Consider the following 24,686-nt stretch of genomic DNA (forward strand, 5'->3'; position numbering starts at 1 on the left):
AGGGAGGAAGGAAGGAAGGAAGGAAGGAAGGAAGGAAGGAAGGAAGGAAGGAAGGGAGGGGTGAGTTCCTTGCCTTGCGCTTAAGGAAATAAAATGCAATACATTTAAATTCAATGTGGAGTTTTACATGTGCTTTTACTAGCATAATTTCAACTTTCTCCAAAAACATCTGTAAAAGAAATTACCCAATAAAAATACTGCACAGCAAATTTTAGAAAATAAAATTTGGTACAGAATAAGAGACTATCTATTGCAAGGGGCCCTCTCCTGTCCTGCCCAGCCTCCCCCTCTACCTCTTCCTCACTCTCTGAGAAGGAGGAGGTGGGAAAATAAATCAAAGGTCTCTTTTCTCAAGGTTTTATTTATTATCTCTTCATGATTTCATATTAAGGGGGAAAGAACAAGTAGAAAAAGACCAATTGGTGTTCCTTCAAAGGTTATTAACTGTATTTCTTGTCAAATATAACTGAATTGAACTTTGAAAACATTGCTTTTGGTTTCTCATAAGCCTCTGGGTTTCCATTTGGGCATTCTCCCTCCCAAACCCTATTTAATCGTTAGTCAAATAAAGATGTACTGAGAACTCGTTTTTTGCAAAGCACTCTTCCCGGTAGAAAGGGCTGCAAAGTAAAATAAGAAAGCCATGCCTCCCAGAAGCTTAAAATCTACATAGAATTCATACAAAAATGGTTGGAACCAGAACCAACAAACTGTTAACTTGGAATGGGGTGGGAGGTAATTGGAGCAAGAATCAATCCCTTTTACAATTTTATACACCACTTTTTCTTTACAAGGAATATCTTATTACCTTATTTTAGAATTTAAAGCCTTAGTAAGGGAGATAATATATGAAAAATACAAACAAAGGCATCCAAGAAGTGAGCCAAATGGCCACAAGCCTACCTGCCCACGGGTCTACTGTGGTTTGCTTGTCTCTATTCAATTTTAATGACATTGATGAGAATGTCAGTGTTTGGCATTCTTCACTATTCTCAAGCAGTATGGAGGTTTTCAGCCACAGCACATTTCAATTCTGACTCTAGGCTTACTCTACTAATGGTGACTTTACATTTTACTTTTAGGGCTCTTACAATCAGAAATATAATACTTTCATAATGCCCACTGGTCTTCAACATTGGTTGCCCTGGTTTAACCACAATCAAAAATCTCTGGCTAGTTCTGGGATATGCATGTTTATCTCCAAAATTTATGGAATGGTGTATCGTTTTGATGAGCACAGTTTTTTTCAGCTAGATCAGTTTCTCTTAAAATGAACTAATAATGGGCCCTGGCCGGTTGACTCAGTGGTAGAGCGTCGGCCTGGTGTGCGGGAGTCTCGGGTTCAATTCCCGGCCAGGGCACACAGGAGAAGCGCTCATCTGCTTCTCCACCCCTCCCCCTCTCCTTCCTCTCTGTCTCTCTCTTCCCCTCCCGCAGCCAAGGCTCCACTGGAGCAAGGTTGGCCCGGGCGCTGGGGATGGCTCCATGGCCTCTGCCTCAGGCGCTAGAATGGCTCTGGTTGCAACAGAGCGATGCCCCAGATGGGCAGAGCATCGCCCCCTGGTGGGCATGCCGGGTGGATCCCGGTTGGGCGCATGCGGGAGTCTGTCTGACTGCCTCCCTGTTTCCAACTTCAGAAAAATACAAAAATACAAAAAAAAAATGAACTAATAATGAAGAATCAGATGTTTGTTTACCACATACACCAAAGCAGCTGGCTAAAGCTTAAAGCATGATTCTTTTTTTTTTTTTTAAGTGAGAGGAGGGGAGACAGTGAGACAGAAACCTTCATGTGCCCTGACCGGGATCCGCCCGGCAACCCCATCTGGATGCTCAAGTACCGAGCCACTTTTAGCTCCTGAGGCTGATACACTCCATTCCAGCTATCCTCGGCACTCAGGGCCATGCTCAAACCAATACAGCCACTGTCTGCTGGAGGGGAAGAGGAAGAGAAGGGGGAGAGCGAGGGGGAGAGAAGCAGATGGTCACTTCTCCTGTGTGCCCTGACTGGGAATCAAACCCAGCATGTCCATACAGCGGGCTGACGCTCTACCTCTGAGCCACGGCCAGGACCTAAAGCATGATTCTTACTCATGAAAGACAGTGAATCTCTTCTGCAATTATGATTTCATTTTTTTCTAAGTAACTGAAAGTCTATGAGCTTAAGAACATTTAAAAATGGGAAAATTAGCCCTTGCCGGTTGGCTCAGTGGTAGAGCATCGGCCTGGCGTGCAGGAGTCCCAGGTTTGATTCCCAGCCAGGGCACACAGGAGAAGCGCCCATCTGCTTCTCCACCCCTCCCCCTCTCCTTCCTCTCTGTCTCTCTCTTCCCCTCCCGCAGCCGAGGCTCCATTGGAGCAAAGATGGCCCGGGCACTGGGGATGGCTCCTTGGCCTCTGCTCAAGGCGGTAGAGTGGCTCTGGTCGCAACAGAGCGATGCCCTGGAGGGGCAGAGCATCGCCCCCTGGTGGGCAGAGCGTCGCCCCCTGGTGGGCGTGCCGGGTGGATCCTGGTCGGGCGCATGTGGGAGTCTGACTGTCTCTCCCCGTTTCCAGCTTAAGAAAAATACAAAAAAAAAAAAAAGTAAAATTATACATTCCCCAAATGCTTCCTGATAAACTATCACCCAATCAGAATATTCTTCTCTTTACCTCTCTAATTAAAATACCACCTCTTTCCCCTTAATCATCTATTTCTGTATCCTGCTTTATTTATCACACATCAGCATCTGACTATATAATATCTATTTATTTGTGGTTTCCCTTCATTTAGAACAGCAGAGACTACTGCTTGTCTTCTGTTATCCATTCTCCCATGGACATATGATCTTTCAGAATAAAGAATATATTTTCCAGTTTCCTTTGGAGATGAGCAGTGACCAATAACAACGTTCTGGCCAATGGAATATTTTTTAAAGCCATGTGGACAACTTCAGGGGGGTGTCCTTTAAAAGGAATGGGCATACCATTTCTTCCCATTTCTTCCTGCTGCTGAGAACACAGGTGCGATGTTGAGCTATCTTGACTATGTGAAATGAGAGAAATACAGATAGAGCCTGGGTCTCTAGATAATGTTATAGGACAAAATTTCTAAATTATTTGGACCACTATGGCCTATTCTTTAGTGACAAAGAAACATACTTCTATTTTATTTAGTCACTTATATTTTTGGTCATTGTTAAAGACAGCGGAACCTACAATCCAATTAATATATTTTAGGAAGTCAGGGACATTTCCATTTTATTCACTACTGTTTCTCTAGTTCATTAATATACCTAGTACATAGTAGTAGGTGTTTGATAAATAGTTGCTGAATGAATGAATCAATCAATGAATGTTAAAATGTTTCCAATTTGAGTTTGAGTGTCTTTACTTTTTTGAACAAATCAGCATTTACAATTATTTTTATTTGTTTGGGTTGGATTTTACTTTTATCTTAGCCTTCTTCTAATTCAATGTATTCAGATGTCTTATCCTATTAGTAAGAAAATGATGCATTTCCAACCACTACTAATTTACAGAGCCCTCTGGTCCTTCAAATTCCTCAGTCTGAAAAAGTAGAGACCTTTTCAACAATTTCCATTGCCTGGCCATGTGACAGCATTAAAAAAAAAATACTAACACTCTGCTTCAACTTCTCTCAAGTATCTCATCCCATAAACTGGCAATAACTACGGCGGAAGCACACAGGTCATTGACAACTGTGGCCATTTTCTCCACCACACCATGCTTTGACCCCGACCTACACTTTCTCCTGAAGAAGGATGAAATGGAGGTCGGTCGTCCCAATCCTCTCTCTAACTTCCATGAACTCTTAGAAGCCTTCTATTCCCTACTTCCCTTACATATACCTACAAGTGAACTCAATGTTGACACCGTTAGGAAAAATGTCTCAGATTCATTCTTGACAAGTAGTTAGACTTTATTATAATCTTTTTCTAGATAATAATTATTTTGTAAAACTTTATTTATTTACTTATTTGGCAAAAAAATTTTTTTCTGAGGATTGTACTTAGGGTTCAACTCCTGGACTTAGAGGTTAGATACCATGACAGAGAATAATAACCTGGTATATTGGGTCGCCTAAGAAAGGTGCACAAAAGGGATGGGGCATAATTACTAAGGTTTGGTAAAATGGCCCGAGTATTAAGGAAATGGGGGCATGACAGGAAGAGGGAACCAACCCAGGCAAGGATTAAAGACTGGCAGGGAACAGAATAGCAGTATTTTTTTTTTAATTCCTTTTAGAGAGAGGAGAGAGAAAGAGAAAAAGAAAGGGGGTTGGAGCAGAAGCATCAATTCCCATATGTTCCTTGACCAGGGAAGACTGGAGTTTCAACCGGCAACCTCAACGTCCAGGTCAACACTGTATCTATCCTCTGTGCCACCACAGGTCAGGCACAGAATAACATTATTCATAACAGGTTCAAACTGGGAAACAAATAACTATTGACAGTAGGATGGATAAAAGACTAGGATATCCATGAAATAAACTAAAATAGTAAAAAGCAATGAGAATGCACAAGCTACAATTACATGAAACAATATGAATAAATCTTATGGATATAATGTTGGTAAAGAAAGACATGCAAAATAGTACCTACTATGGATTCATTTATATAAAGTGCAAAAATAGGACAAATGAATGGATGGTGTTAGAAGACTGGAGCAGCTGCTTTGGGGGGAGGCAGATAGAGAGAGACTGAAAGAGGATATAAGAAAGGCTTCCAGGGGCTAACGTTGCGTTTGTTGATTCTGGGACCGCTTACATCACTGTGTTCACATGGTGAAATACACTGAGCTGTACGCTTTGTATATTTCTCTATATCTGTGTTCTACTTCAATCAGCATCATCATAATAGTAAAGAGTAAAGGGCCAAGAATAGTAAGGACATGTTGATAAAAGAAACCCTGTTAGGATAGGACTTCCTAATGTTATTGGCACAGTGATGAATAAGTTAACCAATAAACTGTACTCAAGGGCTCAGAGATGGTCAATGGATGTATAGAATTTTGGTGTCAGGGGCGGCATGTCAGCTTAGAGTTAAAAAATGGATATCAATATGGAAATAGATTAAAATTATAGCCCTGCCTCACACCTTATATAAATTAAGGATTTAAATGAATTAGGGAATTGCATGTCAAAAATAAAACTTTTAGTAGAAAATATAGGTGAATATCTTTTATTGTCCTGGTAAAGTGAATGCATGGTGCAGTGTACAGATGATGTATTATGGAAAAGTATATCTAAAACCTAAATAATTTTATTAACCAATATCACCCCAACAAATTCAATTTAATAAAAAAGGAAGAAGTATCTTTTAGACTTCAGGTGAAGAAAAAAAATTTTAAAACAAAAACCACTAACCATAAAATAAGACTTTAATAAATTTTTGACTATAGAAATTAAGAATTTTCTTTAGCAAAAGAAATCTTACAAAAAAGAAAAGACAATTTTAATCCCTTCAACCTTTTTCTTAACCCCTTCACCTTTTTCACTCAGCCCAACAACCCCTCCGCCTTCTGACAGCTGTCAGTCTGCTCTCTCTGAGTCTGTTTCTATTTTGTTTATTTTGTTCATTAGATTCCATATATGACTGAAATCATATGGTACTTGTCTTTCTCTGACTGGCTTATTTCCCTCAGCATAACCCTCTCCAGATTCATCCATGCTGTCACAAAGAGTAAGATTTCCTTCTTTTTTAAGCCTGAGCAATATTCCAACTACACAAACAAACGTACTGGCCTTCTTTGCCTCCTCACATCAACAGATGGTGTCAACAGCTTTTGCAAAGTATAGAAAGCAATGTTCACAATAGGTACTTTGAAAATAAAACAGGAAAATTTCTATTCTATGGAGATAAATGACATCACTTTAAATTTTATGTAAAATAATTGCCCCCTTTTTTATTGAACGTATTGGGGTGACATTGGTGAACATAATTAGACAGGTTTCAGGTACACAATTCTACAGTACAGAAGTACAATGTTGTATGTGTTCACCACCCCAAGTCAAGCTGAAATAATTTCTATAGGGGAAAAATCATGTATAAGGCAAAATAGTGGCCCTGGCCGGTAGGCTCAGTGGTAGAGCGTTGGCCTGGCGTGCAGGAGTCCTGGGTTTGATTCCTGGCCAGGGCACACAGGAGAAGCGCTCATCTGCTTCTCTACCCCTCCCCCTCTCCTTCCTCTCTGTCTCTCTCTTCCCCTCCCGCAGCCAAGGCTCCATTGGAGCAAAGTTGGCCCGGGCGCTGAGGATGGCTCCATGGCCTCTGCCTCAGGAGCTAGAATGGCTCTGGTTGCAACAGAGCAATGCCCCAGATGGGCAGAGTATTTCCCCCTGGTGGACGTGCCGGGTGGATCCCGGTCGGGCGCATGTGGGAGTCTGTCTGCCTGCCCCCCTGTTTCCAACTTCAGAAAAATACAAAAAAAAAAAAAAAAAGCAAAAGGTCTCTGAAATCAACGTTATATTTGAAATAAGTCACATAGACTCCACCAAGTGATAAAGGCAGACAGTTTTCTTATAATGGAACAGTCTGCCTTCTCACTACTAGGAAGGTGAACAATTCTACCTCCCAGCCAGACTCGGTGGATATTCTACCTCCTCCTCCAGGAAGCCTTCTTGGACTATATAAATCCCCATGCTACTCTTACAAGACTGAGACACTGTATCCCACAATTTAAATTTATTCCAACAGAATGCCTAGAGAAAAATCTCTAGTTATAGAGAAATAAAATAGAATTTTGATTAAAAATTGAGGCTTGAGAACCGACAACAAAAGTAGTACCAGGCACTGTCTAAATGCTTTAAACTTAAGACTAGTTTTGTTAATGCGTGTTAAAATTTAACATATAACAACCTATTCATCTTTACAACAACACAGAGAAGAAAGTTCAATTATCATCCCCTTTTCAGAGATGAGAAAACAGAGGCACAGAGGGGTTACGTAACTTTCACTAGTTCACAGAGCTAGTACTGCAGCAGGATCGGAATCTGAACCCAGGCAGCCTGCTGCCTGAACTCACTTAACCACTATTGAACTTAACGTTGTCAATAACTTAACAGTTACAATTCAAGCAGTTCAGCTCCATTTTTATGAGTCAGACATCGTGTTTGGCATCTCGTACAGGGTAGGAGAAAGTTGGTCTGAGGGCAACCAAGGTTCCAGACCTAGCTCTGAAACTGATGCCTAGCCAGACTCGGACAAGGCCAATGCCTCTCTCTGAGCCTCAGTTTCCTTCTCTGTAAAACAAAGGGTTGGACTTGATGGTCTCCAAGGCCCTTCCAGTGCTGATGTTTTATGAGCCTGGAATTTCTGGCTCAATTCTTTGCAGCCCAGGCCATACAGGCTCTTCCTGGGCCAGGTCTGGCCCCGCCTACTGGGCTCGGTGTCTCACACTGGGCTCTGCTTCCAATAAATAAGAGAAAAAGAACAAGGGAAAATACCCTCCTGAGAGACTGGGAGGAGATCCCACAACTGCTCTGAATGCTTTGAAGAACTTATGGTCGTTAACCAGAGAGAGCTACCTGCCAAGTGAAGGATGGAAAGAAATTAGACTAAGGGGAGAAATGAACTCACAAAACTTGGCTACATTTAAATTGAAAGGGCATCTCTGAGTACTTAAAGAACTGACAATGTTACTGCAACAAGATGAGCCAGCTTCTTAAAGAACTGGAACAGGTTAAGCTGTGGAAACTGGGATGGAGCAGACAGCACAGAAAAAAAACTGATAAACTGTGAACCCACCAATCTGGGAAAATTGTAAATAATAATTGACAATCTGAGGAAATGGTGCAACACATGAAAGATAGCATAGGCACATCGGCTTCCACTATCTCACCATGAACTCCTCCAGGGCAGCTGCTGTGTCAGGAACTGCCACCTCCCAGAATCTAAAGACATTCAATTTCTGACATCAACAGAGCACCTACTATTGTGACAGTCTGCATCATACATTTTTATCCTACTTTAGAGACAAGGGGACTGAGTCTATGGAGAGACCCAGGTTCTTGTTCTGTGTCTTCTGTCATTAGCTAGGTGAATCTGGTCAAGCAACAGCACCTGTATAAGGCCTTGGCTGCTTTATCCACAAAACCAGGGACGGACGGAAAAAAGTTATAGAAGATAGAGCTTCCAGCTCAAGAATTCTGTATTCATCCACAGACTTAGTTTATCTTAATCCAGAAAAACATTCACCCCGGACCATTTTAATTTGTTTATATTTGAGAACACTGGAACTCCAAGGACTCCACCGGGCTGGGTTTCAGTAGCTCTTCTCATTCTATTCCACGTGGTACTACCGGGGATCACCTTGCATAGCTGAGCATGTTGTACTCTGTACAAGGGCACGTGTCCAGGACAAGTGGGGGCGACAGGGCTACATTTCAGTCTGCCCTGTGCTCACAAGACTGAGTCTAAACCAAAGGTGCATTACAGGTTTGTGGGTGCCTCTGAACTATCCATCGACACTGAAAGAACTCAATGGGCTCCACTGTGAAGGAGAGTAGTGAGCAAGACTCTGAAGCGATGGCCACTTTGTGTTCAAATTGTGTTGAATACAGAACTTACCATTTTACCTTTGTTCAAAACATTTCCAGACCCCTCCCCTTTCATCTCCAGTCAGTTTATAAGACCCTCCATGAAACGAAGCCTATCCTTTACAGTCACCCATTAATACTGATGAAAGCCAGCCTTCTCTTTCTAAAATCTCCATCCAAACTCAAAGGGTTAAGGTATTTTTGCATAATGGAAGCATAAATGGAAAATGTGGACAGCCTTTCAATGTGACTCCTTAGAAAGGGAAATCTCTTATTTAGCTGTGCATGTCCTGGTACTTAAATAAACCCATTTAATTACCCTCAGACTTCCAAAGCATGGTAGCTAACCAGGTACTTGCCAAAAATACAGAAAAACAAAAACGTTGAGGAAAACATTTAGTAGATTCCATTCTGGGCTTCTAATGGTCTTTACATGTGGACTATTCGGTGCCACCACTATCAAGTCTCTCGTTTTGAGACTCTGATTTCTCTAGCAGTAGAGTAGATATGCACTCGTTCACGGACCTTCTTTTTCCTTTATATTATCACTGATAGACAGCAAGACTATTCGTTCTCGATTTCCTGGGTCAGCCTCAATTTCAAATATTCTGCCCCTCTCTCCTCTCAATAAAGAGTTCTCAGCCAACGTTTTATTTGGAAAATGTGGTTGCCACAATAATAGCATTACCCTCACCAAAATCAGCCATGCCAGAATCACACCATCATTACAGTGCCCTTATTTGGTTTGTGGCCACCAGACGGAGAACTGGCTGATCCACCAAGGGCCTGAGACCTCTTTTCTGGCCTCATTAAGAGAAAAGTAATGTGTTTGCTACTATGTAAGTTTTGGATTAACCAATTTAGAACTCAAATGAACTTTCCCCTTGTTCTAGAAGATAGTTTTTCGAGGCTAAGAAATTACTATTTGATGGAAGGGTACACAATCTGGAAAAACTGAAGCCATGGGGCTTTCCAACTGCCAAACTCCCACATGCTGGCTCTCAAGACACATCCACACTCACTATTAAAGTGTCACCGTTTATAATTGGGTGCTAAATCTTTCTGAAGCTAGGCAACTCCACGTGGTCTACTGACAAATTGATTCTTTATTAAAACACAGGGACAAGATGAAGTAGGTGTCGGTGATACAAGGTATCTAATATCAAGTTGAAAATGAAATTATTAAAACTAGGCCAGCATCACGAAAGGGAAACCAGAGGGTCGGGTTTTGGTAAGCAGCTTCGACTCAATGCTTGCAGCACTTATGAGAGGAAACAGCTGACTCTGGTTTTGCTTAGCTGCCTCGGCAATAGCTTTTAAGACCTCCTTTTCCCAGGTAACTCATTCTGAATCCTCAGAGGATAAAAAGGAGAAAAGTTATCATTGGAGGGACATTTTATAATGTTGGCTAAGTGCTTGAATACAAAACCAGCTCAATTTTTTCTCCAGCCTCACAACCTTGTGAAGTAGGTGAAAACTTCATTTTAATGGTGTGACTATGGAAAGAAATGTTACTGAGCAGTATTTTTCATCTCAGATTAGTTGGTCAGAATCCTTGAAGATCACAGAAAACTTGAAATTACAATGGAAAAACACTAAATTATGTTCCCACTCGTTTTGGTCATTTCAGCATGATCATGAATAAGCTATAGATTCTGAGTCAGATATGTGCAGTTTTCTTTGGATTTTGTCCTTGCTTACTTGCTTATAAAACTTTTAAGATGTACTTCTAAATTACAGCAATTCGGTAAAAAATCCAAACCTTCGGGCTTGGTTTCCTCCCCTAGCAGGCTGAGTCATAAAAATAAATCTTAGCCATTTCAATAGCCAACCAACCCCTCACATTAAGAATTGGTATTGTTCCCCACGTCTCCCATTTCATCCAAGAGTCACGCCCAGCTCACATTTGAAGAAAAAAAAAACAGCGCAAGGACTCATCCAGCTCAACATTTGCACATTTAATAAGAGAACAGAACCTCTGCCAAGTTATAGAGGTGAGTTGCATCAGAATCTTTCAGAGGAACTTCTGAAGAGCGACCATGAGCATGGGCTTTGGACACAGCCAGACATGGGGTCAATTCCTAACACTGAGTGACCTTGGTCACGTTACTTGCAATAAGCATGAAATGGGGATGTTCATAGGATCGACCTTGTTGACAGTTGCCGAGAGAATGAAAGGTAAAAAGAGGCCCTAGCCGGTTGGCTCAGTGGTACAGCATCGACCTGGCGTGCAGAAGTCCGGGGTTCGATTCCCAGCCAGGGCACACAGGAGAGGCGCCCATCTGCTTCTCCGCCCCTCCCCCTCTCCTTCCTCTCTGTCTCTCTCTTCCCCTCCCGCAGCGGGGCTCCATTGGAGCAAAGATGGCCCGGGCGCTGGGGATGGCTCCTTGGCCTCTGCCCCAGGCGCTGGAGTGGCTCTGGTCACAACAGAGCGACGCCCCGGAGGGGCGGAGCGTCGCCCCCTGGTGGGCGTGCCGGGTGGATCCCGGTCGGGCGCATGGGAGTCTGTCTATCTCTCCCCGTTTCCAGCTTCGGAGATACAAAAAAAATAAAAAATAAAAAAAAGAAAGAAAGGTGAAAAGAAAGAGGAAAGGTGTCTGGAAGCATAGTGTCTGGTGCCTGCTGTTTTACTGGACAGGCATTTCAGCTTAGCCCAGGCTAAATGTGTCTCCTCGCCTTCCCCTTAGTGTTAGAGTAGCAAGCTACTCTCTAAATCAAGCCTCCTGGAGGCACTGCTGGCAGAAGTAAAATATTCACTCCACACAAAATCCAGGGTCAGGACTTAAATCAGGAAGTCATAGACGCTAGGTTTTTGGAGTTAAGAGGAAATGTGTAATTTATCATTTATTAAGCTAATATATGCAAATTACATACACATTATCTGACACAGAGCAGGCAATTACTTCATATCTGCCCTCACTTTCTTTTATACCGAAAGGAACTAAAACCCCCAAACGTGTCAACTGGTTAGTGGCAGAGCTGGAATTGATATTTGGGTCCTTTTTTTGGGGAGGGAGGTGCTGCCTCAGGTCTACTAATGAGAGTACTAGGGGTCAGACGGTTTGAAGGAACTGGCCAGACACCCCCCAAACTCCAGGAATGATCTTCCTAACTAACACACAGCATGCTACCCGCGCCCTTTACCACCAACCATACCCCTGACCACCGCTGAGAGAAAGACGCTGATTCCTTCCGGGGGTTCAGAAAGGCAGGGACGGAGCTCTGGGATCCTGGGAGAGGAGGGAGGGGGAGGAGGGAGTTTCATTTCCTCCGCGGCCCACTGCAGAAAGCAGTCTCGGGTGTCCCCTGACAAACGTAAACCATTTGGAAACTCTCCCAAGGGTTTTTACAGCCAGCTGAAATGGTGGCCAGGAATAAGGAGGTCCAAGCACGTCCCTTCTTTGTCTTTTAGGCCATGTCTGTGGAGGTGACAAACATGGATCTCTGGGTTCACAGGACTAAAAAAAAGACCTTTCTGAACATCAATAAAAAATTCTCATTCTGTCCTAGGTATTACAGAAAGGAACTGGTTCCAAACTCTCAGGGTCAGGGAGAGGGATAGCTCACAAGCACTTGGTCTGGGGAAGGAGAAAGGGAGACATCAGTAATGGGTGGAATCGCCTTTCTTCATTTATAATTCAAGAAATATGCAGTGAGCACCGACTGTCAAGAAACCCTGAACTGGGGTCTGTAGGGGGGAGGGGCTGGCAGCGAGGGCCGCGGAGGAATGTGAAAACCAAGTTCAGGACTGAAGGATGTGTATGAATTAGCCGGTAGAGAGCTGCGTTTTAGCTTATGATGAGGGTAAAGGACCAGATAATAAGTATTTTAGTCTTTGCAGGCCATAGAGTTGTGATCACAGATGCTCAAATCAGCTGTTACAGGAAGAAAGCAGGTACAGAAAATAGATAAAAGAATGAGTGTGAACACGGAAACTTGCATTTCATATAATTCCCACACATCATGAAATATTATACTTCTTTTGAACCCTTTAAAAATAAGAAACCATTTGCCTGACTGGAGGGGTACAGTGGATACAGTGTTAACCTGGGACACTGAGGACCCAGGTTTGAAACCCTAAGGTCACCAGCTTGAGCGCAGGCTCACTGGCTTGAGCGTGGGATCATAGACATGATTCCATAGTCACTGGCTTGAGCCCAAAGTTGCTGGCTTGAGCCAAGGTTGCTGGCTTGAGCAAGGGGTCACTAGCTCAGCTGGAGCAACCTCCCCCCAAGGCACGTATGAGAAGCAATCAATGAACAACTAAAGTGCTGCAACTATGAATTGTTTCTCACCTCTCTCCCTTCCTGTCTGTCTGTCTCTGTCTCTCTCACTAAAAACAAACAAACAAAAAATGAGGAACCATTCTTAGCTTATAGTTTAAGACTAGCTGTATTAAGATTATACGGGGGGTTTAGTCAAGGCGATTCCTGAACTAAGAAGATGATACGCATTTCTAAACCAGTTATTTCCACAGACTCTCATATCCACAGCTGGTAATAGAGTGAGAAAAGTGAGCTGCCTAGACCTCATAATTTAAGGAGGTGCTCACTAGTAAACAGAGTGTTAGCAGTTGTGAGACCCCGAGAGTGAGTGCTTCCTTAAATTATGCACCCTGGCCCTGGCCGGTTGGCTCAGCGGTAGAGCGTTGGCCTAGTGTGCGGAGGACCCGGGTTCGATTCCCGGCCAGGGCACACAGGAGAAGCGCCCATCTGCTTCTCCACCCCTCCGCCGCACCTTCCTCTCTGTCTCTCTCTTCCCCTCCTGCAGCCAAGGCTCCATTGGAGCAAAGATGGCCCGGGCGCTGGGGATGGCTCCTTGGTCTCTGCCCCAGGCGCTAGAGTGGTTCTGGTCGCGGCAGAGCGACGCCCCGGAGGGGCAGAGCATCGCCCCCTGGTGGGCAGAGCGTCGCCCCTGGTGGGCGTGCCGGGTGGATCCCGGTGGGGCGCATGCGGGAGTCTGTCTGACTGTCTCTCCCTGTTTCCAGCTTCAGAAAAATGCAAAAAAAAAAAGGAAAAAAAATTAAAAAAAATAAAAAATTAAAAAAATTATGCACCCTAGGAATCTCACTTGCTTCGCCCTAGGCTTAGCCCTGCTCCTCCCTGTGCATACGGGAGAACATGACTGCGAAGTGGTCCCTCCTCAACCACCGCTGCCTCGGATACCTTCCTCGTAATGCACAAGTTCGCAGATGACACTCTGTTCTCCGCCAGTGCTCCTGAGTACAGAATTTGGATAATAAGAAAAACAACTTCAGGCAGAAGAGGAGGGAAAAACTATGCTGGGTACAGTTTGGAGATAATTTAGGAGAGAAGATAAAATATTTTACTTGAAAGTTGTTGTTGGTGGTGCAGTGTGAGAAAGAAAAAAAAAATGGTTAACCAGTTCCACTGTGCATTAAAATTGTAAACCTTCTTTGCCATTCTCTTGACTTTTATTCACTATTCCTAAATCTATACTGATACCTAGATATATATTGCAATTATATATCTGATAATGAACTTATATCCAGAATATATAAAGAATTCAATAATAATAAAAAACAATTAAAAAAAATGGGCAAAGGATTTAATGGCCGATGGGCACAGGAAAAGATGTTCAACATCATAAGACTTCAGAAAAATGCAAGTAAAAACTACAATGAAATATCACTTCATACCCATTAGAATGTCTATAAACAAAAAGATGGACACTAAAAACTGTTGGTCAGGATATGGAGCAACTGGAACCCTCACACACTGCTGGTGGGAATGTAAAAGGCACAGCACCTTTGTAAAGAGTCTGGTAGTTCCTCAAAAGGATAAACACAGGCCTGACCTGTGGTGGCACAGTGGATAAAGCGTCGACCTGGAAATGCTGAGGTCGCCGGTTCGAAACCCTGGGCTTGCCTGGTCAAGGCACATATGGGAGTTGATGCTTCCAGCTCCTCCCCACCTTCTCTCTCTGTCTCTCTCTCCTCTCTCTCTCTTCCTTTCTCTCTCCTCTCTAAAATGAATAAATAAAATAAAATAAAAAATTTAAAAAAAATCCTCAAGGGTTGTAACAGTTACAACTCTGTTTAAAAAAAAAAAGGATAAACACAGTTGTGACCCAGAATTTCCACTTCCAGATATAAACCCAAGAGAAATGAAAACATATGTCTACATAAAAACGTGTACAGGAATGTTCATGGACAAGTTTATCACTAATAGTAGTATTACTAAAAAGTAGAAACAACCCAATACCCAAGAACTGATGAACGAATAGATAAAATGTGGTATATTCATACAACGGAATGTAATAAAAAGTAACAAAGTACCAATACATGCTACAATATAGATAGAACCTTAACTCTTGAAAATATTATGCATTCCTCCCTATCAGTGGATAGAGTGTCAGTCCAGCATGCAGATGTACCAGGTTTGAGCCCCATTCAAGGTACACAGGAGAAGCAACCATCTGCTTCTCTCCCCCTCAACCCCTTTCTCTCTCTCTTCCCCATTTGTAGCCAATGGCTCAACTGGTTCCAGCATTGGCCCCAGACGCTAAGGATAGCTTGGCTGAACCAAGTGTCAACCTCCAGCACTGAGGATAGCTCAGTTGATTCGACCAGGTGGATCCTGGTCGAGGCACATGCAGGAGTCTGTCTATCTCCCCTACTCCCACTTAAAAAAAAAAAATATATATATATATATATATATTTATGTGTGTGTGTGTGTATTATGCTAAGTGAAAGAAACTAGTTGCAAAGACCATAGACTATATGAGTCATTCATATGAAAGTCCAGACTAGAGAAGTCTATACACAGCACAGATTAGGGGATGCTTAGGGCTAGGGGAGACAGGAAGGGATGAAGGGATTGAGAAAACTGTGGGTGATACAGCTCAGGGCATGGGTTTCTTTTTGAGGTGATGAAAATGTTCTAAAATTGTGGTGATGTTTGCATGTACCTGTGAATATACCAAAATACTGAATTTTATGCTCTAACTAGAACTGTATGGTTATATAAATTGTCTCAATAAGGCTGTTAAAACAACAACAAGAAATCAAAGCATTTCTCCTTCTCTTCAAGAGTTTCAAAGAATAAGGTCTCCTTACCCTTGAAAGATGAGTGTGTCTTTGTGTCGCTAAAGACTAGAGTGGTTTTCTGCTGATTTCTTTCTGAGGTTTTGAGGGTGATGGCCAAATTGTGAAATTCAACGGCTGAGTGCTGGGGTTTGAGAACTGGATGCCTGAGTTCTGTAGGGCCCTTATTTAATCTGAGGCTCTGAATATGTCTAAGCCAGCTGCTAGAACAAAGAACCACTGGACGTGGCACCATTTTGGTGTCATGGGGCTCTTCAGGGCCAGAAAATGATGCAGCACTATTGTCCGAGAATAGCTTTTCAGGAAAGGCCCTGACTGAGCCATAAGTTGGTCTAGTGATAGAAGGGTCAGGGGATGATCACCCCCTCACCCCCTTTGATGCATCAATTCTTGAATGCTGAATCATTTGGTCACCTGAGAAACCTCTGTACCACTCCAAGAGGCCTATAGGCCCTGAGGGGCTTATAGTGTTATTCTTGAATCAGCTCTGAAGGAGGGGATCAAGGGGAGAGGTATATACTAGTGTCACTCATCACTATAGGCAGCCTGAGTTCCTCCCGGGTAAGGATGCAGGGTGTGGCTTAGATACAGCCCCATCTAATGGTCTTATCTTTGCCCACGGATTCTGATTCTTTTCAGGCCTCATTCTAACCATGGCCCTTCCAGGGGTGGAGCCTCTCCAGCTGCCAATTCCCGTTATTCAGAACATCTGGGGAAAAGGAAAGGAAAAAAAAAAAAAAGTCCTAATACCAATCCTGCCCCAAGGCTAACATGAAAATAACAGTGGCCATGAATACATTCATCTTAAACTAGAGTCCAGGGTCAGCATTTTTCATTCATTTTTTTTTTGCCAAATCCTAGCAAAAGAGCTCTTGTAATGACAAAGTGTGGAAGTAAATTTACCCTAAACTGTCTCAATGCAGCTAATAAGTGAAAGTCATCCAATTATCACAGAGCTGGCCTCTGACAACCCGTCACATTTTCCACGGATGCACTAGACATGACTACACTGCACAGGGACTGTCTGGGAACTAGATCCCCTTTCACTGTGCTGAGCAGGAAGGGGCTAGCATCGTCCTGTACCCATGACATGAACCTGACATGACCCTTAGTCATGGAAGAGGAGGCCTGGCATGTCACCAAGCATAGGCTTTCAGCTTAGCCTGTGCACTTGTAAAATTTTAATTATTTCAAGGTTCAAATTGTACCCAAGATGCAGGGAGACCAAATTTCCAAACAAGAAAACAAGACATGTTGCTATTTCAACAGCCATCTATTATAACACTGGACAGCAAGGCTCAACGGCTATTTGATCACCCATAAAAGTTACAACGTAGAAAATGAATTTTTAATTCACATGTAACAGAAAAGACAGAATCAAGGACATAAATACCAACAAAGGTATTTATGTTAAACACTCAAGAAAATTTTAATTACCTCCTAAGTATAATTTTCTCTATTAGAGAGAAAAAAAATGTGAAGAAACACATTTTAGACGGAAGAAAGCAAAAAAGGAACTAGCAACATAGAAGCTGGCTTTGACGCTCCTTTTTAATTTATAGTTTTTCTATTCTGATTTTAAAAATAAAACTTCATTTTTATTTTATTTTTGTATGGAGTGAGAAGTGAGGAGGCAGAGACAGACTCCCATATGCGCCAAACCGGATCCACCTGGCAAGCCCAGTAGGGGGCAATGCTCTGCCCATCTGGGGCATTGCTCCAATTGCAACCAGAGCCATTCTAGCACCTGAGGAAGAGGCAATGGAACCATCCTCAGTGCCCGGGCCAACTTTGCTCCAATGGAGCCTTGGCTGCGGGAAGGGAAGAGAAAGAGAGAGAAAGGAGAGGGGGAAGAATGAAGAAGCAGATGGTCGCTTCTCCCATATGCCCTGGCCAGGAATCGAACCCAGGACTTCCACACACCGGGCCGACGCTCTACCACTGAGCCAATCGGCTAGGGCCAAAACTTCATTTTTTTTTTTAAATTTTGCTGTACATATTGTTGTACATTAAATCCTCTTGTGGGTCAAAGCAAGGAAATAAAGTGATAATTACAGGAGCTGAAGAACTTTCTGCCCTGGCTACCTTCATTTCCTCACGTTCCATCCCTCAGCGCACACAGAACTCAGGTTATTCCAGCAGAGGCGGGAACTTCCCGTACTTCACATTCAGAATAACTCCAGGTACCTAAACTCCCCGAAATTCAGGCAGAGAGAGAATTTTTTTTTAAAAGGAAAAACACCCTTAACCAATCTTTAACCTGGACACTTTAGCCACTTGTCAAAATATACCGTATTGTTGAGCCAATAAATTGAAAGCGGGAGAAAGGGAGTGTGGCTGTAACTGGATAAGGCGTAGGGTTTTAATTTTTTACAAGCAGGGGGAGGAGGACACTAATATGGTTAGTCAGCCAGCATTAATCCTCATTAATGTCTCCCATTCAAGTTCATTCTCCTCCATCCAGCTGTGCAAATATAAAGTAACTGGGTCATTTTGATGAAGGCACAGAAGAAAAGAATTTTAAGTGAGGCAAAGGAACTAACTGGACAAATAACACATTTTTTTAGTGTGTGGGAAGGATCGTTCAAATGACCACATCATAGACTGAGGGACATACATTCAAATTCATACTGCTGTAAACTTCTCTGTGTGAGAAGCTATCCAGAGCAGAGGGTGGGGACATGGTCATGACAAAGCATGTAATAAGGGACCAGAATGAGAGCAGTGGCACTCACTCTTCACCAGGCAGTGCCACTGTTTCCAGGGACTGTGTTTCTTAGCATGACATTGTCCTGTTTTCTATACTTGGCATTAAACTTGCATTAGGGAGAGTATAAAAAAGGTAGGGCCATTTCTTGCTCGTTAATACATTTATGATCTGATTAGGGGACATATGTAAAATAATCAAAAAACTGGAACAACGAGCGCAGAATTAGAGTTTGCATTGTTTAGCTGAAGAAGCAAGCATGGACAAAGTCAGAACTCAGTCAGAAGAGCTAGGAAGCACATGCGTAACTGACACCAACTTGACTGTGACTCAAGTTTCATGGGGTATCAGGTGACGACACAAAACCAAACTTGCTGACACTTGTCAGGGTGAAGAGAAGGTCTAATGCACAGAGAGAAGGGCCTGCCAGCTGTCCCTTTTCGGGCAGGCTCCCAGGTCAGCCTTGACACTCCTGGCAGCGCAGACAGTGTCAGGGTCTTTACGGCAGAGGAAATAGTCCCCAAATGTCCTAATGAAGACCCAAGAGCTCAGTTTAAGCTCCTTGTCAAAGTCCATAGAATCATAGACTCACCAGTGGAACTTTGAAAAAAAAAATTCATTTTCTGCCCCATCCTAGCAATCTTCAGAAGGTCTGGGACTGGACACTGATCCCAACATATAAATAACCAAGGTTAGAACCTCAATAAATTCAGTAAGTAAATATCAAACATAGCTACAGTCTGAGATACCTAAGCATCAGCAAGTGTGGCTGCTAAGTCAACAGAGGCATAAATGAACAGAATTGGTTCCTTTAAAAGCTTACTCTAAATATCATTTCTTTCTGGATCTTGAGGAACTAAGAGTGTGGGCTGCCTGGATTACAATCTGAGTCATACCACTTATTAGCTAAGTGAACTTGGACAGGGCACATGACTTCTCTGAGACTATGTTTTCTTAACAATACAATGGGGTTACTTATCATCCCAATACCACAGGGTAACTAAGATGATTGCATGAAATCAAGAATAAATTATTTGGCCCAATGCCTGGCCCATGTAAAATGCACAATAAATATTAGCTACCATAATTAATGATGATGAATGTAAACATATGCTATTCATATTTCAATAAAAAGGATGTTTTTCTAGACTCGGTATTTATTTATAGGGCCACTATTTTGGGGTTGTTGTTTTTTTTTTACAGTGACAGAGAGAGAGTCAGAGAGAGGAACAGATAGGGACAGACAGACAGGAATGAAGAGAGATGAGAAGCATCAATTATTAGTTTTTCATTGCGACACTTTAGTTGTTCATTGATTGCTCTCTCATATGTGCCTTGTTCGTGGGGCCACAGCAGACTGAGTAACCCCTTGCTCCAGCCAGCGACCCTGGGTCCAAGCTGGTGAGCTTTGCTAAAACCAGATAAACCCGTGCTCAAGCTGATGACCTCGGGGTCTCGAACCTGGGTCCTCCGCATCCCAGTCCAACTCTATATCCACTGTGCCACCACCTGGTCAGGCTACAGGGCCACGTTTTAAGGAATTGTAAAACACTGAACTGTGACAGTTAGAAATTTAGCATTTCCTTCAATTATGAATATAGGCAACAAATTTCAGCAGCAGTATCTGTGATCTTGTCAGCAACAGAAGTCACAGATAGTTCCATACATTATAGTCATGGTAGAGACCCTAAAATAGTATTTATATTTACTGTGACCACCTGCCCTGGTTTGCCCAGGACTAGGAGGTCTCTCAGGATGATAAAACTGGGAAAGTCTCAGGCAGACCATTCCCTCCTTGGATACATCACTACGTTGAAATTATGGTAGTTAGCACATCACCGGATACCATCATTTAGTGTGTGAATCAAGAAGCACCTACCCTGCCATGTCACAATTTCAAAAATATCTTGATAAATGTATATCCACATAATCTGTGTCCTTTATAATACTTTGTATTACAGCTGATGCATTTGAAAGCATTCTGAGTCCATAGGCTTCAACGAATTGCCAAAGTGGCGGTCCGCAGCACAAAGAAGGTTAAAAGGGAAGAAACTAGAAATATTCACTGGAAAATGGAGGAAACCAGATTGTAAGTTCCATTAGGCCTTGCAAACTGAAAACATGGTAAGAGAAGACACAGGCATGTATCTCTAAAGGACACAATTATATGTTCAGTGGGAGTTGAATACATGAACTGAGTGGGAGTTCAGTACATGCCACTACCAGGATTCTGTCTTGTAATTCCACACACAGTAACCAGGGATCCTCCATAATTCTCTACTCCTGATGACATATGTATGTGTATTTTGTTACTTATATTGTTACAGATTTAACTCAATCTTGACAGCTATCAACTGGAGTATCTGTTGGGTCTACTTGACTCCAAAATCTACAAATGCTTCCCCTGTGAATCATAATTTGATAGAACTTAACATTTTCCACAAATTAAGACAATAAATATTTGGATTTTGAAGTAGCAAGGCTTTAAAAAATGATCAAAAGAAACTAACTCTTACCGAATACCACTGGGCTTCTGACGGACACGGACTCCCATCGTGCCTAATCCCCACTGTCGACAGCTGGCCCGTTTCTCTCCCACAAGGCAGTAAGAGACTGCTTCTCTTCATATCAATGTAATTCCAAGCTGCCAGTCCAATGTGGCCAGAAGGCAGGGTTCTCACAATTGCCCTTGTCCCAGTATACACAGATTTCTTAACTTCCTTGTCATTTTTACAAAATCTCCTCACTAACAAAGTGGACCGCTCCTTTTTAGTTTTATAAAAATCTTCTACATCTTCACAATTCTCAGGGAAGTCCTCAAAATGGCTCAGAAAGGTCTTAGCAGATGTACTAGCGGTAAAATTCTCTCTGCAAAAGCTGTCGCTCGAACATACCCTATTGGCCTTCGGGCAGGAACCTTTGCAGCACAAGTATTCATCATTCACGGTGTCCCAATGATCACACTGTAGATGCTCGTTCTCGTTATCACAGCTTTTGGCCAATTCCACCAGTTTACAAGTACATGCCATATAGTTTTTCTTTTGCTTCTCACCAACATCGGGCAGCGGAACACAGTTTCCACAATCATCCAAAATCAAGTTATCTGATAGGGCACAGAAAGGGTCTGCCATTCTTCTGCCAAGTTCATAATGAAAGTGAAATCCCTCCATGTGGCTGTCAGGGTGTGCCCCATCGTCCTCTGTGAACGCTGACTGATTTCCTACGGGATTAGCGCCCATGGGGGGTCCATCCATTTCCAGTTGAATTCCAGGGAATACCTTTCTTTCCAGTGAAGAAGGGATTCCAGTTTCCAAACACAGGCCTTCCTCTGTGAGAGAATCGCATGTTTCAGAAAGCCGGCTCTGGGGAAGACCACACTGGTGATTTTCTATTATGTTGTTGCAATTCATGTTAAGGTTTTCCACTGAATCTGACATGCTTTCCTCCCAGCACTTTTCATTACTGTTCTCATCGCTCATTATTTTCTCCCTTGCTATTGAGACAATCTTAGGCCTGTTGTCTCCAGAAGATTGTTCTTTAAGTTTGTTCAGCTTTGAGATGGGATGAGAAGTCTGCCCACTCTGCCTGACACTGATGTCCGAGACCTTCTCACTGCTTTCCTCTACAGCTGCCTGAGAAGACATCACTTTTCTCTGAGCTATGGGTATGAGAACAGAAGCTGCCATTTCTTCAGAAGTCATCTTGACCAACACACAGGTTTTACCTACTGCTGTTTCTTGTCCCTGGTGATCATGTCAAGATTTTAGTAAAATGATTGATTATTAAAATAATCTCAGATATAAAATTCCTCTGAGAAAAAAAGCGACAGTACCTTTGATTCAGGCTCAGTAAGAGCCAAATAAATTTTCCCAGTTTTAACTTCCTATCGTGTGCAGTATGTTTTTCTAGATGAGGATTTTAGAGTGGTAGATCAATTTTCTTCTGTTATTTAAAGCAATTTTTCTGAAGACTTTAATTTGGGATTGCATTCTGTAGCTTCTGATCCAACACCAACTTATAATGATTTAAAAATCCAGTTTGAATGTTTCCTGGAAGAAAAAGGTATAATGTCAAACACTGTGGAATTAGATGAAATTTTTTTAATTTTATAGAACATTAGCTTCTATTACATTTTTTCTTTTTTAAAAAAAGTTTTATTAATTTTAATTTATTGTGTTAACATGTATTCAAGTGTTCCATTCAATATAACTCCCTCAACCCCGTCCCAGGTTCTCCACTATACCCTTTTACCTCCCTCCCCCTAACACCCTCCTTCCTTCCCTCTGGGATTTGCTGTCCTGTTATCTGTATCTCTGCGTTTTATATATATATATATATAATTTCACTAATCCCTTCACCTTCTCTGAGTCCATCCCCTCATCCCCCTTCCTTCTGACAGCTGTCCCTCTGCTCCCTGTGACCCGCTTCTGCCTCTATTCCATTCCTCAGTTCACTTTGTTCATTAGATTCCACATATAAGTGAGATCATATGATATTTCTCTGCCTGGCTTATTTCACTTAGCATAATAATCTCCAGGTCCATCCATGGCATCCCAAAAGGTAAGATTTTCTTCTTGTTCATGGACACATAGTATTCCATTGTGTATATGTACCACAGCTCTTTAATCCACTCGTCCATGGATGGACACTTGGGCTGTTTCCAGATCTTGGATATTGTAAACAATGCTGCAATAAACATGGGGGTGCATTTGTTCTTTTGAATCAGTGATTTGGTATTCAATGGGACTATATGAAACTAAAAAGCTTTTGCACAGCAAAAGACACCATTAACAAAATAAAATGATAACCCACACAATGGGAGAACATATTTGCCAATACATCTGATAAGGGGTTAATAACCAAAATTTATAAAGAACTTCTAAAATTCAACACCAGGAAGGTAAACAATCCAATTAAAAAAATGGACAAAAGAACTGAATAGAAACTTTTCCAAAGAGGACAGATGGCCAATAGGCAAATGTAAAAATGTTCAACTCACTAATCATTAGAGAAATGCAAATTAAAACCACAATGAGATACCACCTCATACCAGTCAGAAAGGCTCTCATTAACAAGTTAACACACAGTAAGTGCTGGCAAGGGTGTGAAATGCAGACTGGTGCAGCCACTGTGGAAAACAGTATGGAGTTTCCTCAAAAAATTAAAAATGGAACTGCCTTTTTGACCCAACTATCCCACTTGAGTGAATTCTTTAAATGAACTCATAAGTAAATGCAAAATATGAAGCAATTTGGGGAAAGGACTTTTGCAATCAGAAGTTTGTTTTACAGTCATGGGGATGTAAAGTACAGCATAGGGAATATAGTTATTATTATTGTAATAAGTATGCTTAGTGTCAGCTGGGTACTATACTTATGGGGGTGATCACTTCATAAGTTACATAAAAGTCTAATCACTATATCTTACACCTGGAGCTAATAGAATATTGTACAGGCAGTCCTCGGGTCATGAACGAGATAGGTTTGTCCATAAGTTGAATTTGTATATAAGTTGAAACAGGTGCATTTACTTATTAAATACAACTTAAGACAGATGTTTGTCTTCATGTAGTATTTATTTTTACCTTTCTGTGCAATACTTACACATTTTCAAACCTACAGAACCCATCTTGTTCATAACCTGGGGACTGCCTGCCTATCAAACAGATAAACAAATTTTTAAAATTTTTTTAAGATAAAAAAGAGGTTAGTTGTAATGTTTTATAGGTATTTATTTTTCTGACTTAATATTTCAGGACTTCTCTTTCCAGTCAAAATAGAGTAATAAGGATCAGATTTATCCTTTTTTTCTGGAACAACCAAAAACAAAATCAGAAAAAAGAAAAAAAAATGGTATTCAGAGATTGAACCATAGTCAACACAGAACAGTGAGCCATGGGGGAGGGGAGGAATTAGGTGAGCCCTATATATGCCCTAGCTTATAGATTGAGAGTTTCTAGGCTACAGGGAAAGACATGGAACTTGGGTGGAACCCAGTGCTGTGACTGATCTAAAAAAAAAAATGTTGAGAGTTCAATGAGGCTAAGGAAGCTAGAGAAAGAAGACAAATTAAGTAGAGACGGACAAGGATGAAGATGATAACAGCCTCCTCATCAGAAATGACGCAAGCCAGAAGAGAGTAGAATAAATACTCAAAGAAAAAATACTGCCCAGGCCCTGGCCAGTCGGCTCAGTGGTAGAGCGTCGGCCTAGCATGCAGGAGTCCTGGGTTCGATTCCCGGCCAGGGCACACAGGAAAAGCACCCATCTGCTTCTCCACCCCTCTCCCTCTCCTTCCTCTCTGTCTCTCTCTTCCCCTCCTGCAGCCAGGGCTCCATTGGAGCAAAGGTGGCCTGGGTGCTGGGGGTGGCTCCA

General features: G+C 42.2%; 1 protein-coding gene across 2 annotated transcripts in view; it reads right to left on the minus strand.

Annotated features, from left to right (window-relative positions):
* The window catches only part of PLCE1 (phospholipase C epsilon 1), a 346,840-nt gene extending 324,826 nt beyond the window's left edge, over positions 1 to 22,014 (minus strand). For both annotated transcript variants that reach the window (XM_066355286.1, XM_066355285.1), the window contains exon 1: positions 20,829 to 22,014. In XM_066355286.1, the coding sequence (XP_066211383.1) occupies positions 20,829 to 22,013 (1,185 nt within the window). In that variant the 5' untranslated portion in view covers position 22,014. The remainder of the gene's footprint in view (positions 1 to 20,828) is intronic.
* Between the last annotated feature and the right edge of the window lie 2,672 nt (positions 22,015 to 24,686).

This window comes from Saccopteryx leptura, chromosome 13 (assembly GCF_036850995.1).
Source record: "Saccopteryx leptura isolate mSacLep1 chromosome 13, mSacLep1_pri_phased_curated, whole genome shotgun sequence".
Lineage (NCBI taxonomy): Eukaryota > Metazoa > Chordata > Mammalia > Chiroptera > Emballonuridae > Saccopteryx > Saccopteryx leptura.